The sequence below is a fragment of the Bactrocera neohumeralis genome, chromosome 4, assembly GCF_024586455.1.
Source record: "Bactrocera neohumeralis isolate Rockhampton chromosome 4, APGP_CSIRO_Bneo_wtdbg2-racon-allhic-juicebox.fasta_v2, whole genome shotgun sequence".
In the NCBI taxonomy this organism is placed as follows: Eukaryota; Metazoa; Arthropoda; class Insecta; order Diptera; family Tephritidae; genus Bactrocera; species Bactrocera neohumeralis.
Genome location: NC_065921.1, coordinates 70,486,806 through 70,506,042, shown reverse-complemented (window position 1 = coordinate 70,506,042; position 19,237 = coordinate 70,486,806). Strand labels below are relative to the sequence as shown.

Below are 19,237 nucleotides of genomic sequence, written 5' to 3'. Positions count from 1 at the left end.
CAAGCATTTTTGCGTCAGATACACCTATCGGATAGGTCGGGTTGTTTTTGTGGAGCGGGAGCAGATTGCTCGATGTACTCGGACATTAGGGACGTGGATGGTAAGGGGATTAGCTAGACTGATTGAATTTTAGATGTTAGTGTTGTGATCTCCACTTGTCGGAATGCTGAACAGGTAGGGCCATATGCGCGTGAACAGTTTAGGCGGCGACGGCGTTTAACTGAGAATTAGGGTTAGCTTCTTGTGTGAATGATGTATGCGTGTAATGTGCGTATGTGGTCCAACCACTGGTCACCAGTCCAGAGCAGTATGGAAGCTCAACAGTTAGTAGTTTTGGCTAAGAGGTCTGACTGGAAACTTAATTCTGGTATCACAAGGAGCAGGAGCCCTTGGAGTATGCTCCAACCTACTCATGCGGACTGGTTCTTCGGGAAATATCTGACGCTTTGTTAGTTGAATGTGGAGTTGCATTGCAACCGGGTGCCGGACTCAAAGTACGGCAGATGTTTTAGATGAGCCTCGCACCCTATCAAGGTGGTTAGTGTGTCCATTTCACAATGCCCATTGGTACGCTGATCAAAGCATTGATTTGATCCGCTGTGCTTTTGAGCGCCGTGGGGTAAAGCTGTCGTCAGCAGGTACCCACGTTAAATACATCGGACGTTGTTCTCAGCAAGAAGTTGCTCATTTGTTGGAACAGCCGATCATTATAACATACAGCTGCCATACAAGCTTTCTAGATTAAGTGCTATAAGGATCTAAACATAGGCGAGTAGCTTTTTATGACGTCGGTAAAGCATGACTTTAAAAGGCATTTCTATGAAGAACTGTGCCATCTGAAAAAGTCCTGTTCATGAAAAGTTCTTTAAAAGTAAAAGTTGTATAACACCAGCAGTAACGGGAACTGTCAAAAGTTCTCTTCATCTGCTTTGAATTGAAAAAGAAGCCGCTCCTTTTTAATTACTGAAATGCATTGAACTGTGAACTGATGGAAAATTGCTGACAAATTATATGGAAAAGTATATTGTCGTTTTTGTCTTAGTGTTAGTAAACAGCCCACAAATAATCTCAGGGAATACTACCGCGTTGACAGTATATTTTTATACTCTCGCAACAAAGTTGCTAAAGAGAGTATTATAGTTTTGTTCACATAACGGTTGTTTGTAAGTCCTAAAACTAAAAGAGTCAGATATGGGGTTATATATACCAAAGTGATCAGGGTGACGAGTAGAGTTGAAATCCGGATGTCTGTCTGTCCGTCCGTCCGTCCGTCCGTCCGTCCGTGCAAGCTGTAACTTGAGTAAAAATTGATATATCATGATGAAACTTGGTACACGTATTTTTGGCTCCATAAGAAGGTTAAGTTCGAAGATGGGCAAAATCGGCCCACTGCCAATGTTCAAGAAATGCAATTGAAGAAGATATCACATTTCATAACTAAATACCTTAAAAACTAATTTGTCATACTAGCTAATGTACTGAGCGATACACACAAGGCAATTCCTTCGCTTAAACGAAATATGAGCTAAAGCTTAACTAAAGTGGCAAGTTAGTGGGTGAAATGACGCGACAGTGCAAAGAGGTTACGGTGTGCAGCTAAATATGTACAACAACAACTACAAATACCCAAGCAGGCTTAAACTAAACAAAATACCTAAAAGCAAGCTAAAGCTGAAGTGGAGAGCGCTTGCCAAGCAAAAACGCTATTAATGCTGGCAACAGCCGCTAAGCGAGCGGAAAAGGGTAGAAGCATATTAAAAGTCAGAGGTTGTGCGCAGCGTGGGTGAAGTCAAAGGATATGCGCATACCTGCCTGCCTGGCTGGCTGACATATAAGCGAAAGCGATCAACGTGCAGCTAAGTGCGACGCATAAATATTTATGCAAATGCGTTAATGGAAATCCGTTGAATGAAATATCTATGCAATTATGTGTGAATGTGTGTGTGTCTGACGTGCGATGTAAGTTGTGTGATGCTTGTTATGTATACGGGCTTTTATGGCTTATTTGGATGGATGTGTTGAGGGAAACAGAACGTGTGCCAGCATTGAAGCTATGTGGGTGTACACACACACATTCCTGCATATATTTAACTGTAGATGCCGTTATGTATGTATAAGTGTGTGTAAAGGTATAGATTGCAAATCCCAGTGGAACGGCATAAGCCCATTACAAATATGACACCTCAAATATGGGGGCGGAGGACGAGGGTGAGTGGGCGTGGGTGAGTGAAAGCGCATTTAAGCGTGTGAGTGTGTGTATATCAGAAAACTGTAGTGTATTGCACAGCTAGCAGCAGCTAGCAGAAGGTGCGTTCATTATGCTCGGTAGTTAGCGACACAGGCAGACAGACATTTGCTTTTTTGAGTGCCTTTGGCATAACTGTTCCAGACAACGTCGTGGGTGGGTGGAAATATACTAATAGGTGTCGCTGTGTCTGGGAAATATCAAACAGAATACGAAGTTAATTTTTATGACGCGTCAAAATTGCTCTTTGCTTTGTAGTCCGTTCTCAGTGCAGAGGGCGGCCGTATGCCATTGATGGCGTTTGAGCAAAGTATTCGGCGCAATTCGAGCTTGTTTCAGATATCTTTTTTGTTGTATATACATACATTCATACCTTTACATTTGTAATATCATACTTTAAATTTTATGTTATTGTATGTAGTTGGCGCTAATTTGGTATGGATTTTGAGTGCCAACACTCAAGTGAAATGTATACAGTTCGCTAATTGATACAGGCGAACTCATACAGAAAATGTCAGTATGTAGCAAAGAGACTTTAAAATTGTATAAATTAGTCTCAGTTATTGTTATAAAGTACTGGCTGAGTAATACAGCACTTTTCATTTTCTTTGTGAATAATTATTTGGGATTGTATTATGTGCGATATCTTCTTTAAAAACGATTTCACAGGGGGCTAACCTTGTTTATTTGTGTTTGATTCTGCGAATAAAGCCGGGGTTAGGAGCTCTACCGATTATTGTGAGGAAAAGAACAATGTTACCTGAATTTGTTGGCTAAATAGCTCTCATTCCATATATGTATGCTTTCACTATTTAAGCAATTGGTGAAACGTTTGAAAAAAGACAAAGATGTTTGAACGACTGATGCCATACATATCATATAATCTTACTCTTTTTTCTTCTTTTTCTTATTTCTACAGCAACCGTATCCACGGATGAATGACTCAGTCTTAACTTTATATTACTGAGCCATATTTTGAGGTTAATTTTTATACATTCTCTTTGCAATTAATTAACTCTCGCAACAAAGTTGCTAAGGAGAGTACAATAGTTTTGTTCACATAACGGTTGTTTGTAAGTCCTAAAACTAAAAGAGTCAGATATAGGGTTATATATACCAAAGTGATCAGTTTGACGAGTAGAGTTGAAATACGGATGTCTGTCTGTCCGTCCGTCCGTCCGTGCAAGCTGTAACTTGAGTAAAAATTGAGATATCATGATGAAACTTGGATACGTATTTCTTGGTTCCATAACAAGGTTAAGTTCGAAGATGGGCAAAATCGGCCCACTGCCACGCCCACAAAATGGCGGAAACCGAAAACTTATAAAGTGTCATAACTAAGCCATAAATAAATATATTAAAGTGAAATTTGGCAATTTTTTTGGTAAAGTGGGCGTGGCCCCGCTCTACTAAGTTTTTTGTACGTATTGAAACTACTATAGCTATGTCAACGAAACTCTACAGAGTCGTTTCCTTCAGGCATTTCCATATACAGTTCAAAAATGGAATAAATCGGATAATAACCACGCCCACCTCCCACACAAAGGATATGTTGAAAATCACTAAAAGTGCGTTAACCGACTAACAAAAAACGTCAAAACACCAAGTTTTACAGAAGAAATGGCAGAAGGAAGCTGCACTCAGGTTTTTTTCAAAAATTGAAAATGGGCGTGGCGTCGCCCATTTATAGACCAAAAATCATATCTCAGGAACTACTATACCGAGTATAATACGAGTATATACATTAGGAACCAATGATGATAGCGGAATAAAACTTTACAAAAATACGGAATTTGAAAAATATGTAAATGACGTATAATGAAATCTCGATTATTACTTTATCATGCGAGAGTATAAAATGTTCGGTGACACCCGAACTTAGCCCTTCCTTACTTGTTTTTATTTAATTTTTTGTTTAAAAAATCGGATTTTTTTATTGTCTTTTTAAATTCTCAACCTCTAGAATATTGTCCGAAAGGTGATCCGAGTAATAGTTTCGAAGATATAGCCTTGAGAACTTGTGCGCTCGAGGCTAGCTAGGCTAAGTGCGCCGCCTTTAAACGCGTTTTTCTTGAAACTGTGTTTTTGAAGTCGGCTGGCAAGATTACTCGAGAACTACTCAACCGATCTTCATGAAGTTTTACAGAGGTCTTTGAAATACAATTCTTAAAGACTTAGATGAAGGATTTTTTTTTCGTTTACAATTATTTGAAAAAAAAATATCCAGAAATTTTAATTTTTTTATTAAAACGTGTGCCAAAAATACAATTTTCAGTTTTTTTGCTTCGTCCAAGTTCTAAATTAAGGTTTTAACTTAAGGGGGGAGTCTTCTCTAGAAGCTTAAAAAAATAGTATAATTTTTTTTGCTTAAATCTCTTAAAAAATAATCTCAGAATATGTCCTCAAATTTATAGACAAGAACTCGAAATATTTTCGCAGCTAGAAGGGAAATAGTGATCGAGCGTTTAGCAGATATATGAGCGCTTGGGCAGAAAGCGAACACTTTGACACGCGATTTCTCGGTTTTTCATTTTTACGATTTTTCTTAATTGGCGTGCAGGATAGAAAACAAACTTAACGTCGTATGGAATTGGGGAAAAGTTTATTATCTTTGGCTTTAACTTATCTTCTATTTCAACAAAAAAAAATTAAGAAAAGTCAGGTTTGAACATATTTTTAAACAACATAAAGTCAAATTTTTTGGTCAAAAACCTCGTTTTTCAATTTATAAAAAAATTGTCAAATTTTAAAGTTTTTTGGAGTTTTTTAGTTTAACTAGAAGATAAGTTATTAGAAAATATTAATCTCTTTAAATTTTTTGTTTCCGACATAAATTGCGACCTGCATCCTGCCCGCCGTCCGACAAATGCACATGCGAGATGCATCGGGCAATTGCTTCCCAAAGGCAGAATATCAAAGATTTCGTATCCAAAAATTTATGAATGATGCTTAAACACGTAACTATAAACCCTAAATGTTTCGATTTAATCAATTATTTTTTTCCTGCTCAAAAAACTCCTCAAACAAATCGAATTTTTTAAGCCTCTAAAGCAGGCTTCCCCCTTAAACACGTATTTTTCCTCACTTTAGTTGATTCTGTAAGGAGTTATCCTGCCAGCGCGGGCGCATCTTTTTTCCGAGGGGTCACCGGAAATGATGTCGTAAGGCCGAGTTTTAAATATTTTTTTCCAACATTTCAGAATTTCTTTGTTAATAGTGTTTGATCGTAGCAATAAAAAAACAAATGTAAAAATTTATAATTTTACGATTTTACAATGCTTTACGACAAGTTGTGAATTGAACATCTATTTTTATATAAGAAAAAATTTTGTTATTTACCGGAGAAAACCTATGCAACCTCTTAAAGCGATATTTCAGTTTAAAACATATGACTCGATTATGAAATGCGTGTGCTTTCGGGTTACCCTAAACCGACAGTGGTGGAAATGGCTTGCGCCTATAGGTTTTGAAACTATTGCTCATCAAATTTACATTAATGGCATTTTAAGCTCCATCCAGCGCTTACGAAAACATGGTTATGCATTTAGTCTGGCAAGTCAGTCACGTTTCCTTAAAAGTCTCCTCATATACCATGCATACTCTACATACATATTATATGGTCATTTTATTTGATGACTATTTAATGATGGAAAACCGATACTTAAAACCAAAAACACACACACATTTGAATTGTAGACAGTTTTGCAAGCGCAAGGACCACTGAACTTCTTACGTACATTAGTTTATATGTAACTAAATAGTAAAATACGAATGTGGGCGTCATTCCATTGCAACCTTAGTCGTTAACATTTATTCTGCATAATTAAAGCAATTATTTATAGAAAAAATCCGCAATGTGCATACATAACTGTATGCTAGCTTCCCTACTCCGGTTTGTGCAATACATAAAACAAACTCCGTTATTCATTAAAGCTTTACGTAATTTAAACGCAAATAAATTGAAAGGGATTTGCGTCATAATATGAAGAGTTGGAAATGCTCTAAATTTCATTTGCTAATTATTCTACGCGAGGAGTTTAATAATATTGACATGTTCCCAAAAGTTTAGAATTATAAATGCTTTGAAATTCGAACTTGCAATTTCGTAACACCAGAGTCAAACCTATTACTGAGATTTAGACTAAGATTTCAGATTAAAACAATTAAATCGCCATTTTATCGCCCTTCAAAAAGTTGAATGTTACTTAATATGATGCATTGCTCATTCTAGTAACTGTTTATGATATTTAAAGTTTCGTTGCCCTTGTTGTTATCCCTCTAACTTTTTTAGTGTTTTCCCAGTGTTTTTAAACAAATAAGTTAATAAATGGAAATAATTATTGGCTTGTGGAAGATGGCCGCTGTATAAACGATATTTCGTATTTCAACAAAATTTTCTCAATTTTCGAATTTGAAAAGTTTTGTAGACAACAACTGCGAAGGCAATACAAAAAGTATTTTTAACCCATTTGGACAAATTTAGGCTGTATAGCGCCAGAATGTATGCTTAATTTATTTGAACCACAAACATTTTCATTTATTCCAAGTAACTCACAGGTTTAAAATGTGTAACAAATATTGTAACGGAATGTCAAATTTTTATTTGTATTTTCTCTGTTTCTACCGTTTTTTTTTGTTAATTTTACTTCATACTTCTGAAAGTTGTGCATGTAAATGGTATACGGTGTGAAAAAGTGCAGAAAATATTTCTTTAATAATATGTTGGTGAAAAATTATTATTTTTTCTTTGGAGAATACTGTTAGGGTCAGTATTTATTCATATTAAATATTTTCACATGGAAGTGTTACGCTTATGAGGAGTAATTTTTGTATTTGTACACACTTTAAGCACCGCGAATTTTGCGCTGAAAAATATTTTATTTATTTTGTGAACAGATAATATGAACAAGTGATGAAAAAACCTGAGTGATGAGGAAATCAGTGAATTTTTGACGAATTGAGATTGGATTGTGCTTAAATCCTTTCCGTCTTAGAAACAATTGAGAACGGTAACGAAGATTCTGCTTATTCCATGCATTTGATTCCGACGAGAACATACCATTGTCCAATTTATTTCCTTAAAGCAGCTTTATAAAGCAGTAATTTTGAGGTTGAAAATATGGAGCCACTAGTTTGGAGTATTTTTACCTGCTTTTTTGATATTTACATAGTCAATTCATATATTTTGTGTAATTTAACGGAACAACATTCTCTAAAGCATAATAAATTTCGGCTTGAAATAATTGGAACAAAAACAGATATTCCACTGTCTATCGAAGATAAAACTTGTTTCAAAGAGTATCATAAAGTTGGCATCAGCGGCAGTGATCTAAAATTTGTATAAATTAAAGCTATTATTGCTGTCTTTTCAAACATTTTTTGTTCTATTTTTTAATTTTTATGTTATATTGAAAACAAAATTTTTTTCTTGTCGCTCGAGAGGTGAAAAATTTCTGAAATCTTTGTCGCTCAAAGAGCAAAGCAGTGCACAACGGCAAAAAGCAGACTTGAAATAAAACTCAAAACATTTTCCGATAGTATAAATATCTCCGGCAATTAATATGAGCCTAAAATCCGATTATAAACACAAACAAATTTTTTTTTGGGAAATAATTTCAAAAATACTCATTATTTATCACAGCCAAATTTCAATTAACAACTTGTGACAGTCATATGTTCATATAGAAGAGAGCCATATGATACAACTTAATGCAAATGACGTTCGTTAACAACTTCAGTGAAATTCATAAAATATTATTTGAGCAACATTCTTGTCGCTTTGTTTAATAATAATTGCCTAATGTAGTATAATATCTTGTATTCGACCTTATAATGCATTTGAATTAAGTACATTTACTTATGGAGTACTCGTGCCAACGCATATGCTCAACAGAGCGTATGAGTGATATTTGGAAGAGGGCTAGTGATGAATGCATCATAGTTAAAAAATTTTAAAGAACTCGAAACTACTGCAGTAGTGTTGAGTAAACGAGCTGAAAAGAATCAAATAGGCATTGAAAGACAGCTGTAAGTTACCGAAAAGACTGGACAAAGAGTACTTCAATTGTAGTGAATATATTAGAAAAGGGGAAACGCGGCATATTTTTTGTAGTTTAAGTGAATTAGTATGGAGTTTCGCGTATGTAAATCAAAGCAATGGGTTAACCAACACATTCAGTACCCATAGTTGCAAGCACAAAACTTACACGAGCAAATTGAGCGCTGCAGACAGCCAGTCCACCGTCGTCTACTGCGAGCTACAACGTGCATTTTGTGCATGACACCGCAAGCAAATTCAATTATCTGTGCAAATATTATGCAAATAGCGAAATCTTTGCCGCGCACACATGCAAATGCACGCATACAGATGCGCAGAAAGACGCGCGTAGGCGAAGCAGCAAGCAGATGCCTTCATACCCACACATATACATATACTTAGACAAGTCTGCGATTTCTGCTGCCGCAGCTATGAGCAAAAGATTTGAATATCAACGCGCAAATCGGCAGACAACACAGACAACCACAAACGGCTGCGCACAAATTGCACGACATAACTGTAATAAGAAATATACGAAGTTGTAAGTATGTGTGGTAGAAGGGGGGAGGGGGAACAAAGCAACTAAACTGAGAAAGCACTATGTGCCTCTTTCATGCTAAAAGCTTTCCTCAGACAGTTTTGGTCTTAGTCACTGCGAGCAGCGGCAAATGGTATGCAGTATGGAGGGAGTAATGTATTCAAGCGCCTAAATGTATGCTAACAAAAGCAGCAGCAATGCCCTTTAGTAAATACACATGCCAAGTAGCGTGTGCGGCAAAAACTCCGCCGAGTAGCAATCGGATTTTGTGACTGCGTGGCAGCAACGTTGCCTTCGGCTGTTTTTGTTGTTAGATCTTATGTTATAGCGATTTTTTGGCTTGTTTCTGCATGCTACTTTACTTGGGTTCCTTGAAGATTTCGTGCGCTCGAAAATGTGCTGCGCACCGGAAGCGGAAATAAGCGCGCAAGCGGCATGTTAACTCGTCATGGGCTTGCCACTGCAATTGAACTGTTTTTAGTTGCTTGCTTGAGTGTGTGTGCGCATACAATATACTAAATATGTGTGTGTTTGTTTGGCATTACATGCCAAGGCATGCTTGTGTGTGTTTCTGTTTGTGTCTGCATTTTTCTGCGCCACTTATTCAAATTGAATGACGAAAAAGCTTGAAAATTGAAAATTACATGCAACTTGTCGATTGAATTTCATGTATGCCGGCAGGCTTGCGAAAGAGGTTGATCAATTGAAAGCAGTGGTTAAGCAATGATTGTAAATTTGGGGTTAAAATGTTGATAAAGTAAAATAAATAAAAAAGGAGCTGGAGTTGAAAGATTTTAACTATTCTTGTGGGATTTAAGGCCTGCTTTTATTTCAAAACATGAACTGCAAAAGTGAAAGATCCTCATTCCAAGCATTTAGCATGTCTTTAGTATGGTTTAAAGAATGCAGCATATTATGCTTGCTGCTAAATACAGAGTAGGATTTCTGTTATATGTACGCAAGAGGCAAGAGGCAGGAGTCGTATTTTGAGCCAGACAATGGCGTAGGCAATGAGTATTTATATATATTTTTGTGAAAAAATAGGCTACTCTAGACAATAAATTTTTTCTACAACTACAGATTTGGCAACAATTTATAGTAACGCATGCAAAGTTCCCCTAAAACTAGGCATCAGTAACTAAAGAAAGAGAAAAATAAACCTTTGTGGCAACTGCATTTTATAATATTTCAATAATTCCTAAATTCCAGCACGGTGTCGTCTTGCCACTTCTCGATATCTATACTGATGGCTCGAAAATGGACGATGGAATTGGTGGTATCCAGAGTAAGGCTTAAGACAACCTTTTAAGTTGTTAGACCACTTCGGTATATTGCAAGCTGAGGTCTTTGTTATTGCGAAAGCCGCGGAGTTGGCCTCTAATGTTCCTGAAGGCAATCCTAGAGTCAACATTTACGTAAGTAAACAAGCAGCAATCAAGGTGTTAACCTCATATCACATATCGGCTAAAAGTGTTTTGGGAAGCAGTGAAAAGTGTTGCCAGTAGTAAGCAACTACCCTCTGCTGGGTGCTAGATCACAAAGGCATCGAGAGCAATGAAATAGTGGACGAGATTGCAAAGAATGCTGTACGGCTAACATGACATGGCATGGATAAGAAAATAAAAATCGCATGGAACGAGCTACCTGGGTGTAACATGACAAAGTTCATGTGCAAAACGGTAGATCGGATCCTATTTGCACTCGGTGGAAGAGACTGTAGGAACATGAAGGAAATACTAACTGGTCACTGTCTGGTGGCGACACACGCACGTAGGCTCACAGAACGAGAAGACTGCGCCTAGAGAATGGCACCAGGGAAACAATGGAGCATCTCTTGTGCACTTGTCCAGCATTGGCAAGACTACGCTGCAAGCATTTGGGATCTCCATGGTATGTTACACTGGAAGAGGTCGATCTTTCTAGTGAGGCAGCAGTGTCCGTTAAAACTCGCGCCAAGTGCAGGCATTTTAAAGGATGACTACCCTTCACGGACCTAGTAACCATCTTGCATCGGAAAGGACCAAAACTGGTCTATGCGTGGCTTACCGGCCTTCTAGGTTAACCTAACCCAACCTATATGTATTTTTATAATAAAAAGATCTCTTTATCGTAAGAAAATATCGATATTGGCCTGAAATATATAATAAGAAATCTCTAACCAAAATTTGTTTATACAAGCTAAGATTGCTGTAAAATATTGTACTGGGACCATTTATTGATCTCATGTGCTGAGTGAAAAAGTCTCTCAATAAGTTTTTAAAATTCAGCATTTACTCTGCTTTGACCATGACTATTGATTTATATAATTCTTGTAAATTCCAAATTTTCATTACATTAATTGCATGGCATGAAAAAGTAAGATTGAGTTTGTTCAAAGGAAACGAAGTGAAACTGCATGACTTCTCTTGTAAGAAGGGAGCAAATATAATTTTTTTTAACAGTCATATCCTTATATGTACGTATATCGTCACCTAAAATGCAAAATAGCATAACATCACTTATCATAAGTTAGCAGGCGAAGGAAATAGCAACAATAGAAATCACTCATATTCAAACAAAATTTGAGTTTTGGTTATAAAATGGTTATATATGGGTTATATATTGGTTATATATGGGTTATATAGTGGTTATATATTGGTTATATAGTGGTTATATCTGACAACGGAAGCTGAAAATTTTATTTTGTATTATTGTAGTGAATTGTATGCAATAAAAAATAAATTTTGATTTTTTTGATGATACGTTGTTGTGCTTGGTGACGGTATATTATATATTTTCTTATACCAGCAAAATATTTTTGAAAAAAAAAATATTACTTTTAAAACCATTTTAATGTATTTTAAATATCATAAAAAATAGAGCTAAATACTAAAAAGGGATTTTAAAATGTTATGTATAAAGCCATGGTCATATTGCCCATACTGTACGCATATGAACTAAAAAATATCATCAACTTTTTTATAAGTAAAAAAAATATATCACACATTTTAACACCCATAAAGACAGAAATATTCACAATTTTAAAATCTTAAGCAAAATTTCACTATATTTTCCACATAGTAGAATAAGTTATATAATAATTTCCTCAAGCAAGTTATTTAAAGACCAACATTTTCGTACTTCCCGTCTCATTACACAAAAATAAACACGGACACATTTCAATTACCAGTGATGAAACATACCAAAACTGTCATGTAACCATTTATGTGCCCATCAGTTGTTGACAGCTGACTGCAAACAGTCGTAATATAACAATATTGCCTGCTATATGCTGTAATATTACCCAAAGGATGTTTAACATATCATCAGGCGCAAAGGAAAATGAAATATTCCAACGTTAGCGAAATTCATAGACACAGAGCAAAACGCGCTGAGGCGAAAATGCACATTAAGACACATTGAACCGAGTGCGCAGAGTGTCAATGTTGGCGATGGCAAGGCCAAGGCAAGGCCTTTTTATATATGTATGTATAGTAGTTTAGTTAGGAATACAAGGACGATGACTGATAGACAGCTGGCAGACGGTATGCAGACAAACGAAGAAACGAAGCACTAGCTTGCTGGATATGTGAGAAAATGGTTTCAGTTTATGAGCACATTTGCGTATGAAAATATTTCCTCTTGCATGTGTGTGTACGTGCGCCAGCTATTTGCGTGGCAAAGGCAGACAAACAATCATGCACATGACTTAATCGCAAATCAACTTGGGATGCATCAATACGCGTCACAGAAATTAGACGCAATATTATGGGTGTTGGCGGATGGCTATACAGCACGGGACGAGCAGTTGAGTAGTGAAACAGGGAGAGAGTGAGAGTGTGTGTGCCAGCATGGGTATGTGGCTGAACATTGGCAGCTGATTGAACAAATGGTTTATGTATCAAAGCATTCGTTTAGCGTGGTATTGGTGGCGGTGTGGCAAGTTATCAAATCAAATGCAGTCAAGTCGCGCTTCTGCTGTTTATACTTGTGTGTGTGTGTGTCTCAATAAAGTTGTAACCAATACAGAAGCACTTGAAGACACGCGCTGACTTGCCGCGTCACTCAACAGACGCATATGCATTTCATACATAAGTATTTGCCACATCATATATGTATACTTCTATATATTGAAATTGTCAGCATAAGCGTGTGTATGCTGGGTTTCGTTTTGCCCGCACTCGTACGCTTTTCTTTTGTGTTTTCATATGAAAATTACACCCCAGAGAAATTATTGAATTATTTGCATGATTTGATTGCTTGATTTGTCGTGAGCAGCTGCATATACAAGCTACATAGTTCTGTTCTGCTGTTGTGTGGTATATAAATATATTGTAATACAAAATAGTTAAATGCATTACTACTTGCATTATTGACCCTTTGCTTCATTCACATGTGGCTCCGACATGTTCAGTGAACGAGTAACGAGTATTTCAATGATGACAGCAACACCATAAAGGTCCAAAGGCAATAAAGTGATGGACATTTATGCTCAGATCTGACAAATGACAAATTAACAGGCGGCTGTTAAGTCGCTGTATGAAGGAAACATAATTATAATGTGGCACTGTGCTCCCCTGGCAGAGTTCGAGACGGCTTATCTTATTTCGAGAGTTGATAAAATATATGTATCATAAAAAGAGGAGGATTGTTTTGAAAAATCTCAGAGCAAGCATGATCTCTTAAGTGTTCTGACATCTTCTAAAAATTCCAAAAAAAAAAAAAATTGTTGCCAGTAAACTAATTCTTGAGCACTCAATGTGTCTGGGACTACTTTTATAATATAGTAAGGAATAATCAACATACCTCAATCAAACGAAATAAAAAGCAACATTTATTTTATAGACTGTTCGGACTCTTTAAGTTAAGATAGTTTAGACAATTTGGACGCACTTAAGCACAAACATTAAGGTAGCAGAAGATCTACTGCTTCGGAGTGCAGCCTCCTTCAGAGATGTGACCATTCACTCAGAAAGCAGAGCGGCTTGCCTTGACCTCATTAACAGTGAGTTCAGGGTTTGGTCGAGGAGTGCCTAAACTCGCTATCAATAGCATCGAGTGTCTTTGTGATAAGACTGGTATGCTGATGAGTAAGCAAGTACCCTAGAACTGCTATCGGTAGGATAAGAGATGGTCGAGTCTCCTGTATCCTCTTGTGTTGTACTACTAGATGACTTGGCCAGCGCTGAGCCACCAACGGTACATGTGCTGTCGCAAAAACCGTTTGTCCCAAGATCGTTCGCAACAGATCTTGTCATCTTTTTGCTCAGTAAGGCTAGCCTCTTCGTAGTTATGGACTTTTAACAGGTCATTGCCCTATTGGCGTGTATGCTGTAAGGTTGGGAATCTATTTGCAAAAACTGTATTGAAGAATATGAGATGGAAACAACTGAACACTTCCTTCTCGACTGTGACGCGTTTGTGAGATCAAGACTTAAATACTTGGGAGCGCATACCTTCAAAGATACCACCGCACTAGCGGGAGTGGAAATTAAACGCTGTCCAAATTTGTATCAAATACTAAGCGTTTTGCTAATTTATAAGTTCGAACAAAGGAGTTCTTCTTTTCAGTGGCTTCACAAAACAGTACATATAGCAGTCCACATGCGATCTTTGATCAGCCATCTAACCTAACCTAAGCACAAACAATTCATATAAACGTAATAAAAAGTACCTATAATATAAACTGACAAATGGCTGGAAGATAAAAGCATCTTGACAGATGTAAAATGTTTTATTATATTTTTTTATAAAAAAAGATGGAAGAGGTAAAAATTATTTTTTTTTGGTATATTTTATATTTTGATGCAGCTTAAGCTACATAGAAGATGGAAAAATTTCATGAAAAAAAAATAAATTTAAAATAGTACAAAAGCTCTGCTTAACTTAATTTACGAAAACCATTCCATTATGTCACGTCAGGTACCCATTTATAAAAATTCTACAATTGCTTACATTAACAGAAAGTACGAATGACCCCAAAAGAGGTCAGTTGCGAACTAATGACACGAATCCTTTAGCTGTAGGGTCAAACCACATCAAGTGGTCAACGAAAATTTTGAAAAATCACCGATTTGAAAATTAGCAGTTCATCTGTGCCGCAAGAAAAGATAAATTAGCAGTTCATCGTTGTGCAAGAAAACGTATAGGACAAAAATGCAATATCTTTGGAAGCGAACTGCGCATTCGATGGTTGTGTTTGTTACCTTTTCAATTTTTTTTAGCGTGAAGAACACTTTAAAAATTTCAATTGTTTAACAAAAAATTATGTAAAATATTATTATTTAAACAAAAAGACCATGAAAAAATATTTATAATATAGCACAAACATTTTTCTTTGACTTCACAAAATTTCTTCGATTTATCTCTAGCGGTTTATGAGAAAAAAATTTTACAATTTTATCATGCTCTAAATTTCAACCTTCAATAACTTTAACAAAAAAAAAACAAAAAAAAGAATTTTGACGAAATATCATATATCTATCTATCTATCACGGGGTATGCGTCTGGCCCCCTTCCTAATGAACTGCTAATTTTCAAAATCGGTGATTTTTCGAAATTTTCGTTGGCCACTTGACGTAGTTTGACCCTATACATATAATGATATACTTGTTATAGTATGTTTCCCCAATATCTTTTTAAGCTCCCGCTCTATATAAGAATTTTACTGCCTTCTAACTTCCAGCACTTATATTGCTTAGAAAAGTAATAGCGTGTCAAAAAGCCTATAAACTATGTATTGATTTATAGGTGGATCTATTCGTTAAATAATGTTCTCGATAATGATTCTTATATGTTTGGGTTGAAATTATAGTTTTATTGTCAACTCATTTTAGCTTCTTTCGAAATCACAAAACAAACTCTAGAGTAGCATTATCTCAAAAAATGTTTTCAAAATCTTGAAATCTAGAGTACTATAACCATTCTGAAGCTACTTTCCTTATGGGTTTTTCTCAGTACATGTATGTCATTCATTCGAAGCGTAAACAACAATAATTCTTTTTCACTCAATTTTGACATATATACTTTGATCTCGACAAAGTGTTTCTGCGCAGAATTTTTCTTCATTTCTTTCATATGAAGAAACCTTTAAACGAAAGCTATCGAATTTTGGTGGAAGTTTATGGTGAACAAGCGTTAGCTGAGCGAACGTGACCAAAGAGGTTTGCCCGATTTAAATGTTATAATTTTGGGTTGAAAAACAGATAAAGTCCTAGGCGATCAAAAATGTTCAAAGAAGAGGAACTGAAAGCATTATTCGATGCAAATTGTTGTCAAATACAAGAATAACTCGCAGAATCTTTGAGAAAAACGATATTGCAGGCCACAAAAAAACAGAATTTCGTCCTCATTTTCGTCACAAAAAGGAGTCCTTTTGTACCGGATTGTGGTTCTTGATGAAAATGAATTCATTACGACAACTCTATACCCAAAGGGACATATGTGAAGCTGGCCAACCAGACAAACTAACGGCAAAGCTGAATATCCATGACGCCTCCATTTGCTTTACGCTGTATTTGGGGGGTACAGTAGGGGGTGCTGTATTATATGTGTCAATAATATCCAATTGTTTATTCCAAATTAATATTCAACGAAGTTAAAGTTTATATAAATTGGCATTACTCTATTGTGGCACGCTAGCGACTCTTCTGCTTGCTCATCAACCAACGAAACTGGCAAACTATCGTTGACATATGTTTCTTAAGTCGGGTAAAACTATTAATTGGAAGCGCTACCGATAAATATTCATCAAATTATATCGAGCAATTGCCAAAAAATCACTGGAATTTGAGACCAGATTTGAATAATAATTTTCCTCACGACAATGCGCGGCCTCATGTTGCAAGACCAGTAGCAAATGATTTGAAAAAGGGCAGCTAAAAATTGTTACATCAACTGCATTATATTCCAGACCTTCAAAGCAGTATTGGTTGGAATACAGTTCACATCAACCAGAGTTGGCTTGATTTAGTATTTTCTGATGTAATTATTTCAGAGTAGAAGCCAGATAATGCCAGAAATACATTATTTGAATATTGCTGTGGTATATATATATCTTAAATAAACCCTCAAATTTTGAAAAAAAGAAACACTGCTCGAATATACATATCGTCTCCCGAAATGCAAAACTACGTATCATAAAAAAAAATCGGAATTGAGTTTTTTATTGCTTATGATTTAATACATCATACTATTATATTATATACTGTCTGGTATAACCAATGTATAACCAATATATAACTGATATATACCTATTTTATAACCAAAACTCAAATTTTGTTTCAATATAACCAATCTAACCAATGTATAACCAATACATAACCGATATTAACCTCTTTTATAACGAAAACTCAATTTTGTTTCAATATTAGTATAACCAATGTATAACCAATATATAACCGATATATACCTATTTTATAACCAAAACTCAAATTTTGTTTCAATATTGGTGGTTGCTGTTATATCGTTGCTATCATCTAAAAAAAATTTAAAATCGTTGTCAGATATAATAACCAATATATAACCGGTTTATAACCGAAACTCTAATTTGTTTCAATATAAGTGGTTTCAATATAACCAATCTAACCAATGTATAACCAATACGTAAACGATATTAACCTCTTTTATAACCAAAACTCAAATTTTGTTTCAATACTAGTATAACCAATATATAACCGATATATACCAATAACCAAAACTCAAATATTGTTTCAATATTGGTGGTTGCTGTTATATCGTTGCTATCATCGAAAAAAAAATTGAAATCGTTGTCAGATATAATAACCAATATATAACCGTTTTACAACCGAAACTCTAATTTGTTTCAATATAAGTGGTTTCTATGATATCGTTTTCCTTCGCCTATAAATTTATGAAAAGTGATGTTAGGTTCATCTGAATTTTAGGCAACAATATGTAGTTATAGACGTATGATTTATTTTTATATGTTTTACATAAGTTTTGTTAATTTATTTTGTTGTGTAACTTACCTTGAATCTATACGATTGAGATGATCCAGGCGGTTCAAATGCAATTCACGTAAATGAAACAAGTTCATGAAAGCAACCGCGGGCAGCTGCGTAAACCGATTACCGCTCAACGACAAATATGTGAGATTCGATAACTTTGAGAGCTGTTGTGTAGGCACCATCTAAGAAAGGCGAATAAATAAGATAAAGAATGATCATTGGTTATATTTTAATTATGGCTTGAATTTACTGCTAAATGTTTTTAAGGATTTACTTTTCACTAATATTTTTATTACTATTAAAATTTCATTGAACTTTGCAAGCGACTCTCTTTAACGCTTGAAATGCAAAGCAAGAAAACGTAATAAACCGAAATTTACATTTCGCCCCAATAAAAGTAAAACAAAATACACATTTCTTCGCAAATTTTGAAACTTTATATTTTTGAAATATATACCATATATTGCAACACCTATTTCAACATTGCTGCCCAACATTTTGGTATCTTAAGCATGCATCATGACTTGTTTGCGTGCCACATGATCTATTTGTGGAATAATGAATTCGCCGAACCACTACATATATGAGTCGAGTGATTGATTACCAACTCGATTTCCAATAATTATTTAGCACTACTGAACTCATGCATTTGCCATTTTGCAATCTTCACACAAGCACAGAGTGTAGTCTTGGTTTTGGAGCTGCATTTTAAGCGTAAGGGTGAAGCATAAATTCGAAGATGCACTAACGACAGCGTATACTCACGTATACAAACATATATGTACAGTTTCATATACATATGTACAAGTATATTTTCGTTACTGCAAATATATATAAGCAAATATATATAAGCAGTAAAGCAATCAGGCAGCCAATCATTCTACAGATATATACAGCCACGCACACAAACATACAACTGCAATTCTTACTCTGCACGGCTCCTCGTGAACAGGTAAGCAATCTGTCATTATTTGATTGATTGAAATGGAAATTCATGTTTGATTAGTGTGCATTGGAATGCAATAAGCAGAGAATCTTTGGTAAAATGCTGATGAGTCTGATAATGAAACGCTATGCAAATATACTTATGATTATGCAAATAGAACTTAAAAAGCCAAAAGGTGATTGAGCAAATGCAAAATGAGAAAATGTAAAAATGAAAAAATAATTTTAATATTACGAAAGTGAAGCAGTTGCTGCTTTGAAGATTAGTGCAATTGCTGCAGCATAATATGCAATGAATAAATCATTTTATTTTAATATCAATTTATGTCTGTTTACATTAAATTTAAAGACAAAATACCAGTCTTATCTTCAATTGGATCTTGGCAAATTATTTTTATATCCTGAACAGGGTATATTAAGTTTGTCACGAAGTTTGTAACACCCAGAAGGAATTGTCGGAGACCCTATAAAGTATATATATAAATGATCAGTATGCTGAGCTGAGTCGATTTAGCCATGTCTGT

At 35.5% G+C, this 19,237-nt stretch overlaps 1 protein-coding gene across 2 annotated transcripts in view; it reads right to left on the bottom strand.

Moving 5' to 3' along the window:
- LOC126757277 (uncharacterized) overlaps window positions 1-19,237 on the bottom strand; it is a 292,908-nt gene that overhangs the window by 15,506 nt on the left and 258,165 nt on the right. For both annotated transcript variants that reach the window (XM_050471055.1, XM_050471056.1), the window contains exon 4: window positions 17,790-17,950. In XM_050471055.1, the coding sequence (XP_050327012.1) occupies window positions 17,790-17,950 (161 nt within the window). The remainder of the gene's footprint in view (window positions 1-17,789; window positions 17,951-19,237) is intronic.